Here is a 26,096-nt window from a genome sequence, read left to right on the forward strand (position 1 = left end):
CCCTGGAGTTAGGCAGCAGACCACTTGAAACAGACGGCAGTCCCAGTTTCAAAGATCTAGAAAGAATTTCCATGGAGGAGTTACATAGAAGTGCAAATTTGCAACTCTGACATCTGTTTACTATTTAGCTGCTCTGAATCACACTTCTCTTCATAAACAATCAACCAAAAATTGTAAAACTGAGTGATTTTTTCAGTAGATTTTTATAGGCAGAACAAAATACAGTATGTGCGAGACGGAGACTAAAAAAAAAGGAGGAACTGTTGTTTGAAGAAGCAGAAAAAGCTCTTGGTTGACTCAGCTGATCAGCTCCGGGACAATCTGAGCGTTCACTGTAATCACAGTGACCTGAAGCAACTTGAGTGCTCCTTGCTTGAGAAAATAACAGAAAAAGTTATGTGGCTGTGGGTGATGAGGTGAGAAAAATGTAAACCTACAGCTTGTAAGTACAAACTCAATGCTGCAAAGCATGTACTACAGTGTACTGTTCCGATAAATTAACAAATTGTCTTGTTTGTCTTCGAAGGTAAGAACTAGACCCTCCATCCCTCTTTACCTCCATACATAGTGGTGACAAAAGACAAATTAGATCACTGACATGGCTTTTAGTCATATTTTACTTGGTTTTTCACACACTGCTTCAGTTTGTGTTCAGCATCTTAAAACCTTGGGATCAGAGTGCATTATTTTACTATTTTATGTCTCATTTTACAAGTTGTGCTGTTGTTGAACTGTTATGTCTATTTATTTTTTTTTACTTGTTAAGCATTTTAAAATGTATTATTGCTGGGAAAGTGCTACATAAATAAAATCAAAGCTCCGTTTAGGCTATTTTCTAGTTGTCACTAAAAGTAGTTTCTTTAAACAGCTGGTATCAGTACATGCAGTTCAGACATGTGCAAGCTGAAACCTAAATATTACAAGATAAAATATGATTGCACTTGCAACTCTACAGAATGGTGACTGGAGACATGAAGCAGAAACGCTTGGGCACCCTCAGAGTAATGAAAAGGAAGACAAGTTTGAATGGGGTTTAATAGTCATTTCCACATTGTCAGCGCTGCTGTCCTTCATGAAAACCTTGTGGGTGACAGCAGCCTGCTGTAAGCAACATACTTTCTGACTCCAGATACCATATTTCATATTTGGAGCATAGATGATTGGTTTTTGAAAACCTAACTGAGGTCATAGAAGTCTATTTGTTAATTTACTATGTGAATTTTTGTTGCTTTCAATGAACTTTGAAAATTGCAGCATTTTTATGAAGCTTTGGACTTCAATAATACTGTTTATTATATATTTTTTTAATTTGATGCCTGACTGTTTCTACCATTCCTGCAGTTTAAGAGTTAAATGTTTGCAACATCCAGCACATATAAGAAACACAAAAATGTCCACTATAAATCTGACATTTGTTGGTACAAATGTCCTCTGTCTGGGTCGGTCGTCAGGGTGGAAAATGCTTCACATGTATAATTTTAACTCTCATCTTACCAGAATGAGAGGTCAGAAAGCCCTGACAAAAATGAGGTGATTTCAACAGCAGCTTTTAAGGTTGCTTTTTTATTTCAACTGAAGGCTGAAACAAAATTCGACAAAAAAAAGAATCAGTAAATTTTTTACAGTGAGATTCATTTAAAAGGTAACAAACAGTTAACTGCCTTTGCATCTGCATGTTTGTATAAATTCAGATTAACCAGACCAAAAGGCTATAGCCAAGACAAAAGTGGGCAACCATCTTCTCAAAACAATTACATCCACCCATCCATCCATTGTCTACACACTTATCAGTGCAGAATCACCAGAAAGCTGATGGATGGGCTTGTACCCAATAAAGTGGCCAGTGAGTGTAGATTATTTTTTTTAACAGGATATCCTTCAAAAGTCATTAAGCAGTTAAAGCAAGTCTTGATTCACAAACACAAATTTTAACATAATCTCCAACCACTACGTCCAAAAATATATTTTTAGTTTTTTTTATTATCTTAGATTCAAATCAAGTACAGCAAATAATCTCACCCCAACTATTCCTTAGTATTAATCGTAATTAAAAACGAACCAGGCTTCATAAAAACAGGGGGGCTGAAGGAGGAATATGGGACTGTTCCTTTAAATCCTCTCCACTTTTAATTTTTTTGGAGCGAGGGAGGGAAATACGGAGACAAGGGAAACCAAGCAATGTTAAAACACATTCATACAGACAGTGGCGAGCCGACACTCCCCTTTAACATCAGCAGCAACACTCTAACAGACTGACCAGCTCCCGTTCAGCCGCCAGAAGCAGAGCTCCCGCTGCGTGGATGCGTGGAAGACCCCCTGGTCTGGTTGGAAGGGGGAGAAGTTTCCCCAAAGACGAGTCTGGATCCAGCTGAGAGACGATGCCTTCTTCCTTTAGACGGGTCTCACAGGTGGCTCTGTGGATTTGCTGATTTTTATTTTATTTTTTAAAATTTCTTATTTTTCCAAGTTATTCAGCGGGGACAGGGAGAGATTCTGAGTTAGAGGATGCTCCCACAAGTCATTCGGATTTTGTATGTCTTGTCTTTTTGCGTCTTCCAAGGAGGCTTCATCAGGTAAGAAGATTTAACATTTTTAAGCGATGCGAGTTTTCTTCCTTTTTGTTTTTTTGGAAATTTGAATGGCACAAACTTTTTCGAAATTGGACATTAACTGTGCGCTATTAAAAAAAAGTATTACTTATAAACAGTCCAGTTAATTTCTCTCAGAAATCATATATGGATTCTATAAGATACCAAGAGGAAAAACTGAATTTATGTTTAATATTTTGATAACCTGGAACCATGTTGAGCATTTTTTTTTCTTCCAGGTTTTTACCCACACAGAAATCACACAGCTCCGAAAATACACCTCTTCAGTGACTTAAGGAAGCGTAGTCGCTTAAAGAAACTTTAGATATAATATTACTTATTATGGTTGAGCAATATGCTCACTGGCAAAACAATTACTTCCCTTCTAAGCCGCAAATTCTTGTCTTGGTAATTAGATTTTCTCTTCCGAAAGAATAAAATAAAAAAATAAAAGTGCTGATTTTGTTTACAAATTCAAATATGATTTTTTTTGAGTGCAGTAAAAAACGGATAAATACAAACTTAAATGTAATTATATTTTCTTTTATCAAAAAAGAGAAAAATAAGGAGAAAAATAACATAAGTCTACTAGCAAAGTGTATGCTTCAATAATGGGTGACGTCACTGCCCATATATGGGTGGCGGTAAGTACGGATCGGCATGACATACCTTGAATTAAAAAGACGCATCTAACTCTTCAAAAATGTTTATTTATTTTTATGTAGCTTTTACTATGCTTTTGTTCAGGGCTGTACTGCGCTGTTGCTGCTTTGCAGCAAGAAAGTCATGGGTTTGAATCCGAGCCTGCATGTGGTCTTTCTGCATAGATTTTCTCCCTGTGTATGCATGGGTTCTCTTCGGGTACTCTGGCTTCCTTGCACAGTTCATAATGTTACAGTAACTCTGTCCAATATTACCATTAGGAGTGTATGATTGTGATCCATGTGATGGACTTGGGGTGAGAATAAGGTAGTAAAAACAATGGGATAATTTTGCCTATATGCAATTTTTTGTGGTAAAAAAAAAAGAAAAGTGGTTTGACACCTTTAGGGTGCACAGAAGAAACAGTGCCTCCTACAGTCTCAATATATAATGGTTGCAGAATCAGGTGCCTGCTTAGAAATATAAAAATCTTTTTTTTTCTATGCCTGTCTTATACGTTATCGATTTGAAACATGAAAAGAAATCCAGTTTTTTCATGTTTCTTTCATTCTTACCTGCCTTTGACTTTTTAAAAAAGTAAAGATATCTTGTATTTCAATTTAATATTTTCACTTTTTAAAACAGAAATCACACTACCACTTTTTTTCTTGTTTCTTATGAGAACATCCAATTACCAAAACACGCACAGACCCGATACATAAAGAGCTTTGCAAGACAGAAAGTCATACTGGGGTACAAGATCTGAAACCCCAAATTGAACTTCAAACTGAAATGAACTTCAAACCCAAATTTAAATTTAACTTGTGTTGATAATTGTGGCTCAATAATTAAAATAATAAAGACAATTTATTTAATGAATTCAATTTGAAAATTGATGCCCATTCCATTTATCAATAAATCAAGTTTAATTGCACAGCACATTTCAGCAACAAGGTAGTTCAAAGTGCTTTACATCATAAAAATAAGTCATAAAAACATCTTACAATCAGCAGTTAAGAAACCTACATGTCCTTTTTGTCGATGTCGTCATAAAAATCATCAATACACATCAAATATATTGATCAATATTCTAGTGATTATGGCTCGAAAGCAACTCTAAACAAGTGGGGTTTTAGCCTTGATTTAAAGGTATTCTGTGTTTCAGTTGTGTTGCAGTTTTCTGGAAGTTTGTTCCATATTTGTGGTGCATAGAAGTTGGATGTACCAGTATTCACGAAAACCTATTAATAAAAACATTTTAGCTACGCCTGCCAAACTGGGAGACGTGAGAGTGTCTCAGGCAGGACATTTCTGAATCACTGAGCAGAATTTTCTCTCGTGCCTCAGATTTGAATCTCTTTAGTGGGCATTACAGTAACTTCTGTACATTGTGCTTTAAGCATGGTAGATGGGAGAATTTTATGAATACAACAAATTACAGTTGCTGTTATAGTTACAGCTTCTGAAGAGGGCAGCGACATGCCTGACAGTAATGATTCTCATGATGATGATTGTTAGGGCTTTGATGAATGGGACTTTGAGACCAGCTGTAGAAAGCTGGGAGTGTACTGCACATCTGATTTGAGAGTTTCTTTTGAGTAAAGCTTTACAGTAACTTGCTGTATCTATGGATACTTTCAGATCATTGTTGCAATAATTACAAAAAACAATACGAGTTTTTGTTTAGGTTGATATATTTTGCAAGATTATTGGAGAAGCAGTCCAGTCAACATGTCCGAATATTTAAATTTTTTTTTGTCGATTCGTTGGTAATATTTCCACGAACACTATAGGTCAAGATTGGGTAAGTGATGTACAAAAGACAGCAGCTCATGTACACATTGGAAAACCACTGAATAAACTAAATAAGACATTGATCAGCACAATGTTATGCAAATAATATGGTGAGGATGTTGCACAGCACTCTTCTACACAGGATCTGTGGATAAATTTGCAAAAATACATTTGCAGACAAACCAATGATGGGGCCTTTGTGGTTTTGTGTTTATTGCGGATCAGTAATAATACAGTCCACTAGGATGTTTTAGCACAAAAATTTGCTAGTCAAAGAGAGCTGCATCCAAGTATAGTAATTGAAGGCTTAGTGGAAGGAAAATGTGTATGGTTTAAAAGGTGGACAAACATTAGTGATGTCTGTGGCATTTGGAAGATTGTGAAGAGATTTACTGTATAAGGCAACAGCTAGAGACAGGGCTTCAGGAATAGCTTAAGATCAATACCTCCTTCTAGCTAAACTAGTTGAAGAGGTTTTTTTTGTCAGGTGACTATCTCATTGCAGCAAAGTGCTTTACTTTCTTTTGGACAAACTAATATGATTAGCAGTACTTCTTTTTGTCAGAAAATCCTGCAAATAAGAGTTGAACTTTGGCCATTTAGGTTTTTCTCTATATGTGTGCAACTGGTGCATTTATGAACCTGTTGTGTTTGAATTTAATTTTGTTATACAGCTGCAAACCTTGCTTACAGGTTGGGGTCAGTGTGACTTTGCTTCTGGAGGCAACAAGGGAATGCATCAGTCAAGGTGTGTTCAGTATTTCTCGTTCCAGAAGCAGAAATATATCTTGATTTTCTGTTCATCATTAATTTTCACTTGTCTTAGCCTATTCTCCTTTCCTGCTTTCCAAACTTCTTTGGTTTCTTTCTTTTCCCCACTCAGTGCCAAAAAACTTTTTTGTTCACACTGAACACTTTCCTTATTTCATGCCCTGCCACCCTCAGGTGTGAACGGAAGGGAATTAAGATCTGCATAATCCTGGAGCGGAACAGAGCCGTGACTCTGTGAACCCAGGGGCGAGGAGAGCAGCTCTCAGCCTGGAGAGGCAGTCAACTGACAGCACCTCCTCTGAGAAATTATATGCTCTCCTGCTGGCCTTCCTGCTCACTACATGAGGGGGGGAGGGAGCCACAGGGAGGCAAGCAGGAAAAGGGGAAAGATTAAGGAACGAGGGCAGGTGTAAAAGAGGCAGAATCAGATGGAGGTGGGGAACGGGAAAACATTGAGAAAGAACCGTGCCGAGATCTACGCGAAGAGAAAGCTGAGAGTTTGGCATGTTTAGCTGCAGGCAGCAGTTAGAATGGGGCTTGGAGATGGAGAAATGTGGCACAGGCTGGGAAACGGAGACAATGTGAGCAACTGGAGGCGGAAGAAGAGATCCAAAATAAGAAGCTCTCTGCCGTTTCTGATTGTACAAAGCAGAGCTCGCAGACTGGAAGGACGTAGAAGTGTTGGTTGCCTGTCAACAGGAGGAAATGGGGACAAAGAATGCAATGAATATTACAGGTCGCATCAAAGTTAAAGTATGCAGTCTGAGAGGTTTGCGAATGCAGACTGCATGCATCAATCTGTGTGTGTGTGTTCAAAGAGACAGTGTTGCACCTTGCACTTCATGTCGGTTTAAATTCAGTGCCAGCTGAAAGGGAAAAGCTGAATCTGTCTGACTTCCTTAGTTTTTTTGGCCACTCGGTTGATTTGTTGGAGGAGAATCTAAGCTTGAATCAAAAAAATTGAGGCACTTTAAGAATATTTTTTGAATTCTTTTAGAGCAGAACAGTGTTAACATGTTAAATTATCTGTAATTTCCTGGTATAGTTACTTTTTCCCCTCTCAACATTAAATAAAGTGGCTTTCAGCCATGAAAATATGATTGTACCAATAGTGTATTTTTATATAACGCTTATACGTTGTGTATAAGGCAGCTGTCTTTGTATACAATGCCTCAAGGTGACAGTTATCAATAAATGAAGAAAATGTGACCATTACAGAGCTTGGGCGTTTCTTCAAAATTATTTAAAAGATGGGGCAGAAACTGGTTTCCCAGAGGCTGGAAGCAACACTGAAGGAGCTGCAGAAATTTCCTACAAGGGCTGGTTCTTGACTACATGTGACAGCAATCACGTTGCCATGGCTGAATGACTCTTTATTCAATACACAGAAACAACACTGAGCATCACCAAAGAACACCAAACAGGTGGCGGCAGCTTCATTAGTTTTCCCTTTTTTAAAAAATATGGTTCCAAATATCTATCAGTTTTGACCTTAATCCTTCAGTTTTCTGCTTTAATGTTGAAGCTAAATATGGACTTCTTAGATGGATTTTACTTGATTGTTTAAATATATAAAGTTGAAGTTTTGGTTGTTGACTGTTAAGGATTCTTAATTTGAAGAGGGTGAAGACTGTTTAATAACTAACAGATTAATGTTCTGTTTCTTCACGTCTCTTTTTTCCCCTGACCCCATGGACAGCAGTGAAAACGATATAAGTGTAAACATAAGGACATCATAGATCCTGTAAATTGTCAAAATTGGTTATTGAGGTTTGTAGTCTTTCAAGGACAGATATAATTTATACTTTAGTGCTTTAGGGTTAGCACAGTTAACTTTTTAGGTAGCGATGTCCTGTACTAATAAATGGCTGCCAGCACTTGAATGGTCTACAATTCTTTACATTTGAAACTTTGCACCTTAACTTAAAATGAAATTGCTCAAATTGCACATCCTGCTGCAGTGTGGGATGCTTAATAAAAAATAGTACCGGTCTAAAACGTTCCTTTTTACTCATTTCATAAGTATGTGAACTTCACAACAGATGAAGGACAAATTATGGAAATGCTTCCACGCTTGTTATCAGATATGTATCTCTTCAATGGTGAATTGCAGAGTGAAGCAGTGGTTTGCCTTGGAACGAGAGACAGATAATCTCAACAGGCAGGCTGTCCTTGCCTCTAGCCAGCGAGAGATCACGTTTCACATCTGAAATGGGTTTATCATCTCATTGAGCTGGGAACTCCTGAGCCTGATGCTTCCTTCAGAGAAACGTTGTCCTGGGGGAGGCTTTTCCTCTTAACTGTAAATGTTTTAAATGCTTCTCCACTGATTATAAACCCAACGTCATCATATTTTCATGAAATACGGCCTTGGACAGAATTGCTCCAGTTATATTGCAGAGATCTTTAGAGATCATCAGTAACACAAATGGGCTAAACGAGCAAATGACTTGTTCTTTTTAGAGTTTAACTGAATTTCAGACACATAATATTTCTCATTTTTTGGACTGCATAGAATATGTTTTTCTGTGCTGCTCCCTAGCCTGCTAGAATAATAGCCTTCAGGTTTGAAATGGGTGCCTCTCTTATTTAGAGCCTACAGTCATTCAAAGAAATTCAAGTTGGGAATAGCCTTGTTCACAGTAGAAAAATAATAAAATATCACATTACAGATAAAAACAACTTTTAGATTGTCTTGATTTAAAACAGCTGAAATAAGCTTGATTTTAATAGTGCTTATATTTTGACGATATACGATAAATTCCAACCCTACTTCACTCTGATAGTAAGTTTTTTCCATCCCATATTGTATGTTAAAGATCTCAAAGAAAAATCTGAATCAGCTGCATTATTGACAATAACAGCAGGTCAAAGCTTCACAAAAACTGGAGATCAGAAATCAGTGCATCTCTTGCGAAAGAACCAGAAAATCATTTTGCCAGCAGCTTTCACTTAGAGATTGAAGATTTGTTCCTTCTTCCATTTATAATGAAGCTTTTGTGTTGTGAGAGAAAAACATTTTTATTTTATCCAGTTTTAATGAGCAAAATATTGCTTGCTTGCTGAAACTTAAATTCCTTCTGGACTCGGCACATCAAAATAAGGCTGTTCGTAAATTAAGAATGGAGTATGTGCCTGAAATGTTAAATCTATACACAGCATAGCCCATAGCTGTACATTCCTGTGAAGAGCCTCTGAAACACCTGTTAAGCCGCAGAGAAAAACATAGTTTCTCACAGAAAACATACTGGAAGGAAGTAAACACAATTCAGGAAATGTATAAACATCCAGTTACGAGACACAATCTTTTTGGAATGGGTTTAATTAAATTTAGATGGTTGTCCCAGCTGGTGTAGTAGCATCTGCTCTCTAACATGATATCTGGAGGCAAATAAACATGAAAAAGAGCCGCTTTGCAGAATATTTGTTTTGAACTACTCATACTATTCAGAGTTGTCTAAAAAAGGGGGGGAAAAAACATGCCACTGGCTTGTATTTTTAAAAAAATACATTTAATTTCAACGTGCAAACATTTGCATATCTAAAACAACTCAAGCTTTAAACACAATGTCTATTTTGTTTTTGTCAGAGAAAACAGGAATACCACTCAGTGATTTCTCCTTGAGTTGCGCTCAGACATTTTTTACCAAAATGCTGGAAACTCCCCACACACTCTGTTGATACACAGCAAGGATTGCGTGAACAAGGAAAGTGTAGAAGAGGAGCAGATGGGATGTTTACGTGAGTTAATGACTAAAAAATGAGCCAAGTAGGACGAGGGGAGTCGAACAGACGGTTTGCTCTCCACAGCCTGCACAGCTACGAGCAGCCCTGGTGTACTTATCAATGAACTATGACGATGAGAGACACGAAGAAGATTCATCAAAAGATAAAGAACAACTTGGTCTGTTTCTGCTTCTTAGCTTTAAAATCCACTGAGGATATGTGCAAGATCTAATTGTCTCCACTTTCTTAAAAAACAGTTAACCTTATCATGCCGTCTGCTCATTCTTTTAGGAAAGTCTTTTTATATTCATCAAAAGTCCTTAAATTTGGCATTGTAAGAATTTGTAGTGCTCAAAATAAGTCATTGCATCTTTCATTTAAACTAACCTCCATTCTTGGTTTTGTAGCAAATAGGATTTAGTAAAAAGGAAGCTGTAACCACACCTATTTACTCTAAGAACAATCTTAATGATCAAAGCGCCTGACACAGATTGGCCCTTTGCTTCAATGAACATTATATTAGTGATTGGATTTGTAGTGGAGATGACAGGTTGCTGATGGGGCTTGGTGTTAGGCTGACATCTCAGGCTAAGAACCGTGAGTGATTGTTTTCTGCCAAATATGATTTTTCTTTGTTTTTCATACATGAACAGACTTTTTTGTGGACCTACAGTTGATCTTAACACACAGCAGCTGACTTAGATCATATTAGTATCCAAAAACACAAAGAACATTGAAAAAATAATCTTCTCAAGTGTCAAATACCAGCAAATTGACTTGATTTACTCATATCCAAGGATTAAATAATACACCAGCTCATGATTTGACAAGACAAAATATTACAAATATTTTACAGAAAACTAAGAATCCCAATTTTTTCACAAATAGACTAAACAATTTTACAATTTACAAATAGGATAAATTAATCAAAAATGCAGAAAACTGCATTTTAAATAAGCTGAAGGCAGTGTGCAATATTTTAGAAAAGATTTGATTTCTCTTGTTGTTTCAAGTTGGGTCTCATCAAAGGGAGGAACAAATACCCAAAAAGCAATTTGAACATCTCAAACTGATTTCTCTCAATTCAGTGTAAAATAATCCAGCTCAGGTTTTTCCTTTTAGGTATTTTAGACCCATATTCCTTGAAAAGGGTGAAGTAGTCACTAAGCACCTAATCCATCACCCAGTTTTGCTATTTTGTGTGGCAAAATTTTCTGGTACTTCCATCACACTGATTCTCTTTTCCTTCAACGACCTACAAAGAATAAACATCATAGGAAAAAAATGATTCTCCAATATTGTCTTCCTCTAACATTTGCAAAAGTGATGTTCCCAATCCTGATGCAGCAGAACACTGTGAATTTCACACCATTAATCCTACAACACACTAATCAGAAAAGCATCACACTTGCTTCCAAGACATGTCAGGAGTTGATGTTTCACAAAATTCCCTTTTTGTCTAATGTTCACTGGAAGACAACAAATAGCATAACAACAGTTTCACAGTACTTATGAAACATTCTTGTCCTGCTTTTTGTCATTTGCTGCTTACCGCCGTCAATTGGACGGAAAATTGATTTTATCCTATATATCTTCTAACCTTAAAAATAACTATATAATATGCATACTTTAACACTCTCACACACATACACACTAAATCCTCTCAACTAACTGCCTTCACATTATGGTCTGTGTGTTTTAATTTCAGGGTTTTTTTTTACTTATCACATGTTCTGCATTTATGTGATTTTTTTTCTTCTCTTCATTCTGCTCTCTGCAACCTCCTACACACCTGTTCCTAAGTTGCTGTAATTACTGCACCTGCACCTGATCAGTGATTATCTTTGTTCTAAATAGAACAAAGATAATCACTGATCAGGTGATCATACTTAATACTGTTTGTCAGTCCATAGTTTCTGATTCAGTTACCTGAAGGGAGTTTTTTCTCATCCTTTGATTTTCTAAATATTAGCTTAGATTTATATTTTCTTACACACAGTTGGATTTAGTTTTTTCCAACTAAATCCCTAGTTGGAAAAAATGCATCATATTGTCTGTATATGTTCTTTCCACAGTGTTATTTTAATAATAACAAGCTGCTGCCATCATAACTGAAAGCTCTGACGCGCTGCATTGTGCATGACGTGCTTTTGCTTGGCGATCACATTGACACATATTAAAACAGTAAGCAGCACAAAACGGAAAATTAGTGCAAAGATACTGACAAATACCCAAGTTAAATGATTAAAATATATAACTCTAATGTTGAAAATCATTTATTTTTGCCTGAATCAGTTTAAGAATATCACTGAATTTTACAGTTCTCCTTTGGGAGGATTAAACTTCATTGTTTTGGTTTAATCTCAGATCTCAATTAGAGTTAAAGAGCTCTGATAAACCCCACATTAGATCTGCTACCTCCCCAGCACTAATGAGAAATTAGACCAAGATGGTTAGTATGACGAGAAGGATTAGGATCCCTTCTCTCATGATAAGATAAAGAGATAAAAAGAAACAAGGAACTGGATACATTTAATTTCTATGCATCCAGCAGACAAAAGCTGCCTTAACACTTTGAATTGGCCTTGTCTCACTTTATTTAGCCCAATTCACATTATTTTTGGTCGTGGATGTTGGTCTCTTTCTCCCATGAGGCTCAGCTTTTTTCAGTCACGGAGAATAAATTATGCTACAAGAAGGAAATTTGTCTTTCACATTGAATAAAGTTGTTTAAGAAAATGTTGTAAAATTGTTTCCTCTTTGTGTTGTCTTTGTGTCTTTGACGGTAGAGTTGTGCTCAACAATGCATCCAGTCTTTGCCAGGAAAAGTTAAAATAAATGCCAAGTACTAACAGCAACATTAGCCAGAATTTCTTACCCTTATTTACAAATAGTATAACAATTTGGTAGTTAAGTTATAGAGAATCATTTCTTTACCTTAAAATGATCCCAATACTATTTAACTTTCTTGAGAGAAGGTATTAAAGCATAAAAGCTAACTTTGCTGCCTGAATTTATGGTGGTCAGGGTAGCTGTGGCTACTTTGTAGTAGTTTACTACTGTCACTGGGTTACTGTGTGCTTGAATAGGTAATTGAAAGTAGTGCAAAGCACTGTGGAGTCCTCTGGAATAAAGCACTGTCAAAGTACAGGCCATTTATTGTTTCTGCTTGTTTTTGAATATAATTGAACTTTTTACTCCTGCTCAAAATGTAGGAGTGTTTCAATGAATGAAGGAGGAACAGAGCTGTGCATGGCTTAAATGTTCAGAGTTTCTAAATACAATCACATTTTGCAAATTTACTAAATTATTCTCCTCAACACACATTTCTTTGAATCTGAATATGCTATTTTTTAATCTATAGTGTTTTTTAATATCTTGTAAACTTTCCTTTACTGTACATTCTCTTCTAATTTTCTGTTTGACTGTTTACCTTGTGTAAATCTGCACGCTTTCATTTGCTTTTCGTTTTGCTGTTGGTGCACCTAAATTTTCCCACTAAGGGACAATACAGGATATTTCTATTCTATTTGTGCTACCACTGCTGTGATGTGGATTATTTTAATTAAACTGTGCAGACTACATTTCTCATGATTAATTTTTTGCAAGTTGTGCAAACCCCCAAATATATTAAAAGAGAAAAAAATATATAGAAAGCCAGGGGTAGGCAGTTCATGTGATGATTATGTATGACGCATTTATGCAGAAGAACGACTTTGTGTAAAACCAAAACAATGTATCACTTGGTAAGCCTCCTCGGTATCCAGGATACAAAATACGTGACACAGTGGAAAGGTAATGCAATTAAGTTGACCTCTCCACTCCTGTTCTCTGGCGTTTGCAGATTAAAATGGCCACTTATTGACTAGAGCAGCACTTTAGCTCTGAGGTTCACAACCTACAATTAGAAGCCAGAAGTGGGGAACCATTATGAAACTCTCCATCTTGTCATTATTTCTCCCCAAAGGGCCCATGTTGATGAAACTTCACTTTCAGAAGGCAGGAAAAATTTTCTATCTGAAAGCCAATACACAGTTGGATGAGAAGAAATATGACATGTAGTCAACAGGCGGTCTGCTCTAACTGGATAAAAACACCATCAACTGAGCCAATGAATGGCTGTTCAATGATCAGTAAGTAATTTTCTATCTCTGTGGTTTATTTGCCATATGCTGGAGGCAAGAGGTGACAGAAACGTAGCAGTTTCCTCCTCAATTTTAAACTTATGTAACAAATTAGCAACTTTAAATTACTTTAAAGCTCAACTATACCTGCTGTTTATCAAACACCAAGTAAAATCTATTAGTTTGCTAAATCTGACGCCTGTACATACATAATATGTATTTAATAGATATTAGTCATTTTCCATGGTATTAAATGCTAAATATATACACTGTTCAAAAAAATTAAGGGAACACTTAAACAACACAATATAACTCCAAGTAAATCAAACTTCTGTGAAATCAAACTGCCCACTTAGGAAGCAACACTGATTGACAATCAATTTCACCTGCTGTTGTGCAAATGGAATAGACAACAGGTGGAAATTATTGGCAATTAGCAAGACACACTCAATAACACTAGAAGGGCTGAAGGTTGTCCACGTAGACAACACTCATATTCAGGCTAGAGATGGCCAAATGGCCTAAGTACCCTTAAGTACCTTGGTAATGGCCTCAACGCATATCACAGTTGCACAATTTTCTGAGGGTAGTCCATTGTGACATATACCTATTCAGTCTGGAGATAGTCCAACTGGCCTGAAGGATTTAAGCTATCATCCTATTAGCTGTTTTCAACAGGCGCTTTTGTTCTGTAAATAAGGCCATTACTGGCGCACCCAAGCACAATGAATTCATTATAATATTTTAAATGGAGAATTAGACATTTTACAGCCAGGTACAGCTGTGAGCAATGGCCAGAAGTATTTGTGTCCAAGTCAAGAGGACTGAAATTCTAGCATGAGAAATATACAAAAGAACAACTGTTATTTGGTTAAATGCGTTTTATTCTTGTCATTAAAAACGACACAAAAAATACAAGAAATAAAACAATTCCACACATATTTACACTAGGCACATGGGGGGCTGAATGGCATGTCCTTGTGTGACTGGCATTTCAGCACTCACAGTCCGTCTGCACTGTCAGAACATACCTGGCACTGCCAGGGTATGACCCTGGTGCATTTGCCACATGTGTACCTGTAGCAGTCAACGCATCTCACAGTCGCATTATTGGTCTTGCATCGATGGTTGACCTGACACTTCGCCCTTTTGCCTGGGCTGGGTGTGGAAGGTTGTTCCCGAAGCAGTTTTTCCTTGTGTGCCTTCTTCTCATTCACATGAAAGTTACCCAACTCTTTAGCAAGTTCAACAAGGAAGTCTACCCGTCTCTCCTTCACCCCAAAGCATGCCTGATACAGCACATGTGCATTCAGTGCTGCCATGTCAATCATATTGTAGAACACCGCAACTGGCCATCTCCGTGTTCCTGCACGCACGCTGTACTCCCGCACCATTTGGTCCATCACATCCACACCACACTTTGTTTTGTTGTAATCCGTGACCGTGTTTGGCTTCCTTTTGGTGGTATCCTCAGTCTCAACCACGCTGTGCATGCTGCTGAGAATGTAAACGGCCTTCTTCCTTTTGGGCGCATACACCGTCAGCGTGGCACCAGTGGTTGAAAACACCTGAGTGGTGAATGCAGTGCGATCCGTCTGTGAAGTGGATTGAGGAATTTCCCGGCGTCTCTTGTTGACTGTGCCGAGGATAGTGGTTTTCCGGCTAAGCAGTCGTTGTGCAAGTGACAGTGATGTGAAGAAATTGTCCATGGTTACAGTTCTGCCCTTGTCCATGAACGGTTCCATCAGCCTCATCACTACAGACTCGGACAGTCTCTCCCCGCTGGGACGACTGGGGTCCTTGCCGAGATATGGGAAGACATTGCAGATATACTTTGACTTCAAGTCGCAAGCCACCCAAAACTTGATGCCAAACTTGTCCGGTTTTGTTGCTATGTATTGCAGGAAACAGCAGCGAGTCTTTGATGGATAAAGCTGTTCATCAATAGTGATGTGTCGACCAGGGTTGAAGGATGCGATGCAGTTGGTGACAAACGATCCCCAAACATCGGAGATTGCAGCAAACTTATCGGTCTCCGCTCGCTCTCTGCGTGTAAGCATGTCATCAAAACGTAGGTGTCGCATGATGTTTTTGAAGCGGCTTCGGGCCATAGTTGCAATGATCCTTGGGTTTCCCAGGTTTGCTGACCAGCTGTCACCTAGTGATGGTACTTTGTTCACCCCCCGCAAGATGACGACGGAAATAAATGCCATTAGTTCCGGGAGACCCATGAACCAATCCTGCTGCTCAGTGTGACGTGCATGTTGAGTAGTCCATTCTTGAATGCTACGAAGCATGCCAATGGTGATGAAACAGAGGAAGCTCTGTAGGCGACTCCGGATACTTCGTCTGGCCTTAGCGCTTGGCTCTCCATCTGTGGCGTATGGCTCTATAGGAGTGACATGGAGATGTGTCCCCACTTGCTGTTCACGCCACACTGTGCCATCTTTCGCTGTCTCTGACGGCTCACTCCCCAAACGAGCTCTCTTTTGTGGTGGAGGTGGAGGGAGAGTCTCCTCATCTGCAAGATAAACAATTTCAAATTAACTTTTTGTTTTGTTCTAAATAAGAAATAGTCAGGAAAATATATTAGGTAGGTTGAGAAATCTAACCTGAAGACAGCTCAGAGTCCGAATCCAGTTGAAGGTTGATGTCTTCTCCATCTGAATCCCAAGGGCTGGCACTGCTCTGAATCAGTTCCAATGCCTGCTGAGCGGAGAGCCTCTTCTGCATTTTGTTTCTTGTGGACTACAGTGATGTGGACTACAGTGAAGCAGTCCCCTATTTATACTCCACAGCATGGGGTTCTGTAGTTGGGACCACAGACCACTTCTCAGTAACTATGCTGTCTGGCTGATGTTTTGGTCAGTTTTGAATGTTGGTGGTGCTTTCACACTCGTGGTAGCATGAGACGGACTCCACAACCCACACAAGTGGCTCAGGTAGTGCAGCTCATCCAGGATGGCACATCAATGCGAGCTGTGGCAAGAAGGTTTGCTGTGTCTGTCAGCGTAGTGTCCAGAGGCTGGAGGCGCTACCAGGAGACAGGCCAGTACACCAGGAGACGTGGAGGAGGCCGTAGGAGGGCAACAACCCAGCAGCAGGACCGCTACCTCCGCCTTTGTGCAAGAAGGAACAGGAGGAGCACTGCCAGAGCCCTGCAAAATGACCTCCAGCAGGCCACAAATGTGCATGTGTCTGCACAAACGGTTAGAAACCGACTCCATGAGGATGGTATGAGGGCCCGACGTCCACAGATGGGGGTTGTGCTCACAGCCCAACACCGTGCAGGACGCTTGGCATTTGCCAGAGAACACCAGGATTGGCAAATTCGCCACTGGCGCCTTGTGCTCTTCACAGATGAAAGCAGGTTCACACTGAGCACATGTGACAGACGTGACAGAGTCTGGAGACGCCGTGGAGAGCGGTCTGCTGCCTGCAACATCCTTCAGCATGACCGGTTTGGCAGTGGGTCAGTAATGGTGTGAGGTGGCATTTCTTTGGAGGGCCGCACAGCCCTCCATGTGCTCACCAGAGGTAGCCTGACTGCCATTAGGTACCGAGATGAGATCCTCAGACCCCTTGTGAGACCATATGCTGGTGCGGTTGGCCCTGGGTTCCTCCTAATGCAGGACAATGATAGACCTCATGTGGCTGGAGTGGGTCAGCAGGTCCTGCAAGATGAAGGCATTGACGCTATGGACTGGCCAGCCCGTTCCCCAGACCTGAATCCGATTGAGCACATCTGGGACATCATGTCTCGCTCCATCCACCAACGTCACGTTGCACCACAGACTGTCCAGGAGTTGGCGGATGCTTTAGTCCAGGTCTGGGAGGAGATCCCTCAGGAGACCATCCGCCACCTCATCAGGAGCATGCCCAGGCGTTGTAGGGAGGTCATACAGGCACGTGGAGGCCACACACAATACTGAGCCTCATTTTGACTTGTTTTAAGGACATTACATTAAAGTTGGATCAGCATGTAGTGTTATTTCACTTTAATTTTGTGTGTGGCTCCAAATCCAGGCCTCCATTGGTTAATAAATTTGATTTCCATTGATGATTTTTGTGTGATTTTGTTGTCAGCACATTCAACTTTGTACAGAACAAAGTATTCAATGAGAATATTTCTATCATTCAGATCTAGGATGTGTTATTTGAGTGTTCCCTTTATTTTTTTGAGCAGTGTATATTTGTAAAAATGTCTTAGCTCTTTGGTAAAAAAGTTTTATTTTGTATATGCTTTGGATATTAAATTATGACAGGAATTGCAGTCTAGTAAACATAGTGAGAGCTATAAAAAAAAGCCTCTGTGGCTCATGTAAAAACCGTGATCTGCTCAAACTTGCCACTTTTCAACATTCTGCTCACTCGCACAGAGGAAACAGAGGACTTGCTCCTGTCAGAAAATAAAATCCTAAACAACAAATTGTTCCACATCCTGTATTTTACCTCAGCCGAAGTCACGGCTGAGCAGTGAAGCAGAATGCATCGGGTGGTAAAAGGGGGCTGGGAGTGGTGTTGAAGGGGGATTATAGCTGTGTTTGTCCGATAACATGTTGGTCGAGAGGGTTTCTCCTCCTTCAGTGGCGTCAAAGGAGGGCGGTCAAAATGTGTAAGTCCTCTCTACACAAAGAATTACATTTTACATTCACCTTAAATCTCACACTTCACAGAAGTGTATAGAAAGAAAGCATAAAGCTTTGAGACATTTCATGAGTGCTCTGCTGATTGCTAGTTGGACATCCTGCAGGTGGGCATTATCTGGGACTCTTTTGTATAAGTGGTGAATATTTGACTCTTTCTATAGCGTGCCAAGCTGCTTCAAGGGTAAAACACTGCAGATCATGTATTTCCACAAATCCCCGCTCTGACCTCTGCATCACTGGCACACTCTTTTCTCCCCACATTAGCGGGATGACTTGTTGTCCTTGACTGGTGAAGCAGTATCAAACTATAATATGCTTAAGTTTAGAAAAAGTTTGCTGAAGGAGAACACATCAGTGTGAACTTGGGAGAAGTGCTGTTGCTAATCCCTAAGGATGCCCTATGTTGAAATGAAGGATTTTTTTTTTAAATAACCCAGCTTTCACCGAGTGTGGTTTCTTAAAATAATTCCCGCAGAAGTCTTGTGGAGTAATTCTGGTGAAATGTTTAGGCATTTGGTATTCTCTCATTTTTAGCACACTGCTCATCATTTGAGCAAGAAAAATGGGATCTGCTCTCAAAGAATATCAGAACGCAATGTTGGCTGAGTATTGTTTATTACAGCATACCCCTAATGCACACAGTGTCTTATTAAATTATTTCTTATAACCTTTGAACTTTCCCATAGTTGATCATGTCGCAACAAGAAATGATGCATTTATAAACCCCAGAGGTTTACAAATAAAACTCTGGGGCACCAGATGAAGAGGGTATTGTCACCGATGAAACTATCCAGACTTTGATTCCCGACCCCAAGCCATTTAATGCATACATTTCCCTTCTCTCTCTGCCCTTCTTCACATGTTAACCTAATGTTGACAGATATCAGCACTTCCACTTTAACTGCGTCATCACAAACATAATCTGCTTCATAATATGGTAGTGAAAGTCTTGCTATTTTCAACATCATCTGTGTTTTACTCATTTTGATTTTAATACACTAAATAAATGTGGGTGTTTTCTTTTTTATTAGCTTCCTTCGTCTTATGATCTTTTGACAATACTGTCTGTTTCCATTGCTCAACTTTAAAATCGGTCCTTAGATAGCCGCATCCATTATTTATTTTTAGGTGTTGTAAAACCATTCAAACAGAAGTCTGATTACAGTTGGATTTTATTAGTAGTATGAACAACAATGTAAAAAAAAATTGGATTTCAGAAAAAAATTGTATTTGAGTAACAAGACTTGCTCAAAATGTTACTCCAAAGTCAGGGTCACACTACTCAAACTCTTGAATTTCACCTTCATTTTCCCCCCAAATTTAATTTTGTCTCCAAATAGTCACTTAAATCTAATTGTACACATGTTGTGGATAAAAGGAAAGTTAAGATTCTCAGATGCCAGCTGCAGTAATGTTTTATCTCCTTAATTTTGCTCTGAAACGCATGAGAAGTAAAGATTATTGGTGGTGCTACTTAACTTTGGTTAAAAACCATGCAGGAAGATTTGCAGAGACTGGGTAATCTTTTATTTAATAAGATGAGTCACAGACATCAATTGATGTTTTGCATTGACACATAAAAATGAAATACAATAGGAAAAAATACTTTCTTACCTGGGAAACTGTATAGTACCAAAATAAAAAAACATTCTCAAGCTACCTTTAATTTATCCTCTCTCCTCACTTTTGTGTTACTCCCTCCATTAAAGCAAAATTCCTCTTTGTTTCTGGGGCAATAGAGACTGTTTCTGGTGGGTGAGGAATAGAAACTGGCTCTCTTTATAGCAAAAGCACTTGCCTTTTAGCCATTAGCCTTTTTCTGCATTGCCAGTGAGCCTGTACACATTCAATTGATTTATTTCTGGTTTAAAAAAAAGCAATCCATTCTTTAATTTACCAAATATTTCCGGATGGTGATGCTATGTTATCATGAGGATGTACTGCAGGTCTTTGTATTAGAACAGTACATTTTAAAAGACGTATCCAATGTGAAATTAAACCTTTAACTCAATCCATTTGGGATGCACCAATTTTGGACATCTACAATGTCAAATAACAAAGGAAACTTCACAAGCACAAACAAAATCACCTTGAGACAGCAGTAAAATTTAATTATGTGCTTTGCTCAGTGGTGATTTCAAGGTCAGACAGTCAATAATTTGAAGCTTTCATGACGTCACATTGAGAGGGCATATTGAGATGTGGGGGTTTGTCGCAGTTGAGGAAAATATATTTTGGTAATATATGGCTTCTTTCAGGGTCATAACTTTCAAGGTTGGCTTGGTTTTGAAAGCATGACTTCATGCACACTTTACTAGTGATGCATAACCATCTCTTCTCTATGTTCTGCCAGGTAACAGGCTCAAGATCCTAGCAACGCAGGATGACGGCTGGAAATGCCCTTTTTATTGTGCTAAGCTGTCAATTTGTGAGCACAGGCATTGATTCACGAAATATATTTCTTTTTAATGGAGGTAAACTCAAAAAACGTGACGAATGAACAATGTTGAAGCATCACCAGGGTGACACTTTAAATAAATGCAATTGTTTTTATTATATTTTTCCAGATTGGAGTGTGTATGATTCAGAATATAAATTATTTTGGGGGGGATTTGCTTTTCTCTCTATAGTTGTTGGGAAAAAGTAAAAAAAAAAAAAAAGAAAGGACAAGAGTGTATGTCAAACAGGATTAGTTTGTAGTCCTCCTGCACTTGTTTTTTCCCCCTAACAGGCTAAAGAATTACCATAGCCGTCTGCCTTTGTTCTTTGGAAAAACTGCAAGACATGCAATGCGTGTCCAGCACCCCAAGAGGTTCTTGTGAATAAGACATCACCCTGGAAAAAAAAGTGCACAAAGCAAATGGAGCTGTGCCTGAGTTGTCTCCTGGGCTCAGGCCTCGTAGGAAATCTCAGCCAGCCAGTCTGTCTCGCCTGCGGGTTTTCCACATCTCCGAGGATGAAAACATCAGGCCATTTTTTACCTGCCATCAGCTTTGTGCTGTCACAGACTTGTTTACTGGGACATAATCTGTGATTTGGGGGTTGACACCATCCAAACTGTTGTCAGCTCAGGATGCATTGAAAGGCATCAGCACTGTATGAGTCTCACTATAAACAAACTTGGGGAGTCTTTTGACTCGAGGTGTTCACTGACACACATTAAATGTTTTACGTTTAAAAAGATATACAATCTCAGGCCGTTTTTATTGATTTTTAACTAGTGAGTGGCACAGAGTTTTCAGGCGTAATGAAAGTTTATATTACATGAAATTCCCAGATTCACAAAGTAATGAACCTTGAGATTACTTTCTTGACTCCTGTTTCTTCCACTATAAATAGTAAACTTTAAATCTCCCTGCAGTCTGCCGCTTTCAAAACGTTTTAATTATTCCTCTTTATTTCATTTCCTTCATTCTCAGCTTTTTGGGGTTTGCTGCTATAACAATTTGATGAAACTTATCTTAACTAAATTGGAGAAAAAAAATGTCAAAGTCCTGAATTAAGTTTAAATTGGGTTATTATTTTAAGGGCTTAGTTTTCTTTGTACTTTTACAAGGGAATGATATGATCCAATATAAAGCTTTTCCAGTCCTTTAATGAAAATCGACTGTGCTAATTGAGTCGATTATAATTTTCGATAATCTGAATTCAATCTGCACGGGTTTCTCTAATAGGACTCTGGCAATGATATGGATCTTATTGCTGGTGCTTATGTTTGTTAATTTTAATGTTTCTTGAATAACAGTGTCAACAGGCAGTGTTCTGCACATCTATTAAAGTGTGAAAAGAAACTTGAAAAAATTATATTTTGTTGCAGGTGGAAAAATCTCACAGTAGAGCAGCCACCCTTTAATTTTAATACAGACACTGAGTCATGAAATAAGTTTTTTTTTTTTTTTTTACAAATCCGTCATGTCACAAATATTGGCATCTTTAACAGATACTATAAAATTAAGGTACAATCTACTTTGTACCTTTTTAATTTGATTAGTATAACTAGAAGCTTTTAAAGTGCAATCCATCATTTCCTGTTTCCCTGAAGTATAATTATGAATTTACACAGAGGGTAATTTCTAGTCACTCGTCAAAATGAGAGACAAAACACATGTCCTTCAAGTAAAGCAGCTGTGTGTTTTGTCTTCACAATAACATTCTGAGCAGCAATTAAATACTGAACAACTGAAAATGTGTCAAATCAGGCTGGAGAAACGACTCTTATATAAATAGTTTTTATTTTGCAATACTTTGTCAATTACTTCAAGTCTTGTATTTTAGGTTTGATTTAGACGTTTAGTATTTAGTTTTTTCTTGGACATTAGTTCCTCTTTTATTATGGTAGTCTGGTTCAAATTGTCAGAAAATAAAATTTTTCTGACAATTTTCATCCCTTCACTTTCTTCATATTTACACATTTACATCCTCTAAAATTACTCTGCAATTTGGGAAAACGTAGAGGATGACGGTATTACATTGGCCACTTCTGTTTGGGCAACTCACAATATCTGAGTTAAATGGAAGCACAAATATTGGTATATCTCATGGCAACACCACAAACACATTACTTTCTTGTGTAATGCAATTTAAAAGGCAGTTTTAATAAATACTAAAATTAAAAAGTTCTCTCTTCCTATTTGTCAGTTTTGATATTAATCAAATATTAAAAAAAATATCGCAACCTACAAATGGCCACAGTTTAGTCTGATTTAATGTCAAATGTATGTTTGCAGAAGTGAAAACAAAAAAAAAAAACCCACAAAAATTAACATTAAAATTTTATCAGCTTTTTCTCCAAAGCAAAATTAGCAGAAAAAAAGTGCCAAAAAAAGTCTTTGTGAAAGCAGCGGCAGGATGTCTCTTTAACGGGTCTGTCTCAGAAACCCCCTGGAAGAACCAACTCCATGGTGGCTCTGTGATGATGCTGCTGGTTGGTGCCAGCAGCTTGATCGAGCAAAACAGGCCAGTGGTTATGCCTGCAACCTCCTTCCTCTTTGTACCATATCCAAAATATAGGTCATGTAGAGTGCAGATACTCCATGTGGGGCTGTGGGTGTTTGAGCTGTACTTTGATACACCAAGACTTGTGTTATCACAATCAATTATTCGCATTCTGTCCAAGATAATATCTAACTGCACTCTGCACTAGCCCAAGAGAAGTTATGTAATAAATATAATAACTTAAATTACGTCAATTGAATGTTTTTCTTTCTGTTTTAGAAAAAATATTGAATTAGCTATTAGAAATTGAAGCTACTATTGAATTTATATTAAAGTTAATTTAAATAAAGGTGGGAAAAATGCATGCACAAACTGCCAAAACAACAAGATTGCTGCATCGTCTATTCATTAAAGCACTACGCCCTCGCTCAGACACATCAGCTTCATTTTCTTTCTCTTTCTTCAGCTTCATCAATTAACTTTGATATTGCAGGGGTGAAATGGCTTGTGGCATTCTCCCCCAAATGAAGGATGACAGTTTACTGATTAATTTTTAGGCTTAATGGCAATAAACTCTCAATTTTATTCTAAGAGCTGCGGACATGTATACCCCCACACAAAAAGAAAACACTGCAAGCTGAAGAATGGTAATGCTAAGTAAGTAAACATTGAACTGGACGTTTGCCCTCTTCAGAACTGTCTGGTTTGTTTGTTTAGCTTGATAACAGCTTGTCAGACTTATTGGATTAACTTCATTATCTAGACAGCTTGAATAATAATCCAAGGTTTGTTTTTCTTTGCGTTTTAGTGTCAATGGGGCAAACCTGTACATTAAGAGCCTTGAATATGTGAAATCTTTATTAACTTTAAATGGCCTAGTTGGGTAAATTTATGCTGAAGGCATGCCAATGTATTTATACAATCTCAGCTGCTTAACACAGGCCTCCAAAATTATCTAAATTGGGTAAAATACAGTAATATCCAATAAATTTGATTATTTGTTTCAATGTACAGTACAGACCAAAAGTTTGGACAAAAGTGTGTCCAAACTTTTGGTCTGTACTGTACTTTCTGAAAATAACATTTAAGCAGGTATTAAACACACTTTTCACTAAGCCATAGTTTTGCATTAAGATGTTTTAATAATCTGATATATTTTAATCTTAAAGGTTTTGGTTAACTAAGTGGAATATCATCAGAATTAACAAAACAAAGCTTGAAAACACTAGATTGCGTTTCAATTAGTAAATAGTTATTGAAATAAATGAACTTCTCAATAATGTTTAAAACACTGTTTTTTTCTTTATGAATTTAAGCTTAAACCTTAAAAAAGAAAATCCTTCAGCTCCCCCAAAACTGTAGTACAGATATCAAAATAAAATTGACTCTTTAACTTCTACAAAAGCTCTGAGGCAGAAAATTTTTTATTTTCTTTTACTTACTGTGAAGGTTTAGATTGAACGTAGAGTTCTCAGTATTTTTTTATGTTGTAAAATAAAAATACATAACACTAAAAATTGTGTGAAACGCTATCAAAGCTGCCAACACTGTGAGAATTTTGAAGCATTTTGCATAAGTCGGGTTCAAGTAGATCTTCCCACATTGCTGAGGAGGCACTTGGTGAGGGCATGGAGGTTCTTGGCCGAGTACTTCAAACTTCACTCTTTAAAGCCGAGGATGAAAAATAGCAAAGCAGTATTACTGTCTAAAAGGATGCACAAAAAGACAGTTGTCTATTGCAGCTTTTAATACATAGTCGTAGGAAATATGATCAATTCCAAATTATACAAAATGGCTGTGTCTGCCATTTAAGTACTATAACCTTGGGCATTCTCTGTAAGTTTTTGTTAGAGTTGGATAAGTGGTTCCAAATGTCTCTAAGGGAGACAAGTAAATGGATTTTCTCTTTAAAGGTGACCTATCATGCTTCCTTGAACAGGTTGGAATAGGTATATAGGTATAATAGGAATATTTATCACATTTTTTGCACAAAATCATGCTGCAGCTGACCATGCCCCCAAACTCAACGTTCACACAAGCATGTGAAAATGGCTGCAAACAGATGTGCATCTATTCAACCGCATATATTTAAAAAGCATTAGTAGAAACTCCTGCACAACCAACAAGAAAGCAGCAAGTGGTTTCTGGATAGTAAGTCCACAAGAAAACACTAGTCTTTTCCAGCAGCCATTGTACACAGCAGTAAAACCAGCTGACCAAATGTGCTGGAGCTTTGCATGGGTTGTTAGTTGACGGGCTGGGCTCACCTGGGGTTGCTGGGTAATGGTGCATTGCCCCTTAAATGTGACTTAAGTCAACATTTTTGAAATGGCTCATTTCCAGACACCAAAAACAAAAACAGCTGGATGGTTTTTGTAAGTGCTTGGGCTGTTTTTAGAAGCAGTTAAGACCCCCCCCAAAAAAGCATGAAAATTTGCAAAATGTAACTTTTGCATAGTAGGTCCCCTTTAAAAGGACTGAATACAACAGGTGTAAAAACAACCTTTGAGATTTTTTTCTGTGAATAAAAGTATTTTTCGTATTTATTTAGGTTATCTGATGCAAGGGGCCAAATGCTTTTTAACGGCACTGTACATCAGATAGATTACTTGATTTATATGGTGAGGAAAAGGAGCAAACATTCCCTATATGTGCTTGTAGCAAATTGAAAACATAAATCATCATCTCCCCTAACCTTCTAATTACATTTTCCGAGTATAGTATTGGACAGTAGTCTAACTCGGTAAGAAGCCAGATGCAGAGATTTCCCTGCGGCCTTTGTATCTGGAGGAAGATCGGTGGGGTGTGAGGCAATGCTGAGAAAACCATGTGGTGCCACACCGAGCTGACGAAACGCTTGACAAAAA

General features: G+C 38.1%; 2 protein-coding genes across 2 annotated transcripts in view; one reads left to right on the forward strand and one right to left on the reverse strand.

The window, feature by feature from the left end:
• Window positions 1–2,175: 2,175 nt before the first annotated feature.
• Window positions 2,176–26,096, forward strand: part of glra4a (glycine receptor, alpha 4a) — a 55,868-nt gene continuing 31,947 nt past the window's right edge. Inside the window, exon 1 of the mRNA XM_032555566.1 lies at window positions 2,176–2,573. Within this exon, the coding sequence (XP_032411457.1) occupies window positions 2,506–2,573 (68 nt within the window). The 5' untranslated portion in view covers window positions 2,176–2,505. The remainder of the gene's footprint in view (window positions 2,574–26,096) is intronic.
• On the reverse strand, window positions 14,509–16,413 carry LOC116714811 (piggyBac transposable element-derived protein 4-like). Its single transcript, XM_032555565.1, has 2 exons — window positions 16,258–16,413; window positions 14,509–16,166 (listed from the first exon to the last, which is right to left on the reverse strand). Exons 1-2 carry the CDS (start codon window positions 16,376–16,378, stop codon window positions 14,647–14,649), a joined length of 1,641 nt encoding a protein of 546 aa, XP_032411456.1. The 5' UTR covers window positions 16,379–16,413; the 3' UTR covers window positions 14,509–14,646.

This window comes from Xiphophorus hellerii, chromosome 23 (assembly GCF_003331165.1).
Source record: "Xiphophorus hellerii strain 12219 chromosome 23, Xiphophorus_hellerii-4.1, whole genome shotgun sequence".
In the NCBI taxonomy this organism is placed as follows: Eukaryota; Metazoa; Chordata; class Actinopteri; order Cyprinodontiformes; family Poeciliidae; genus Xiphophorus; species Xiphophorus hellerii.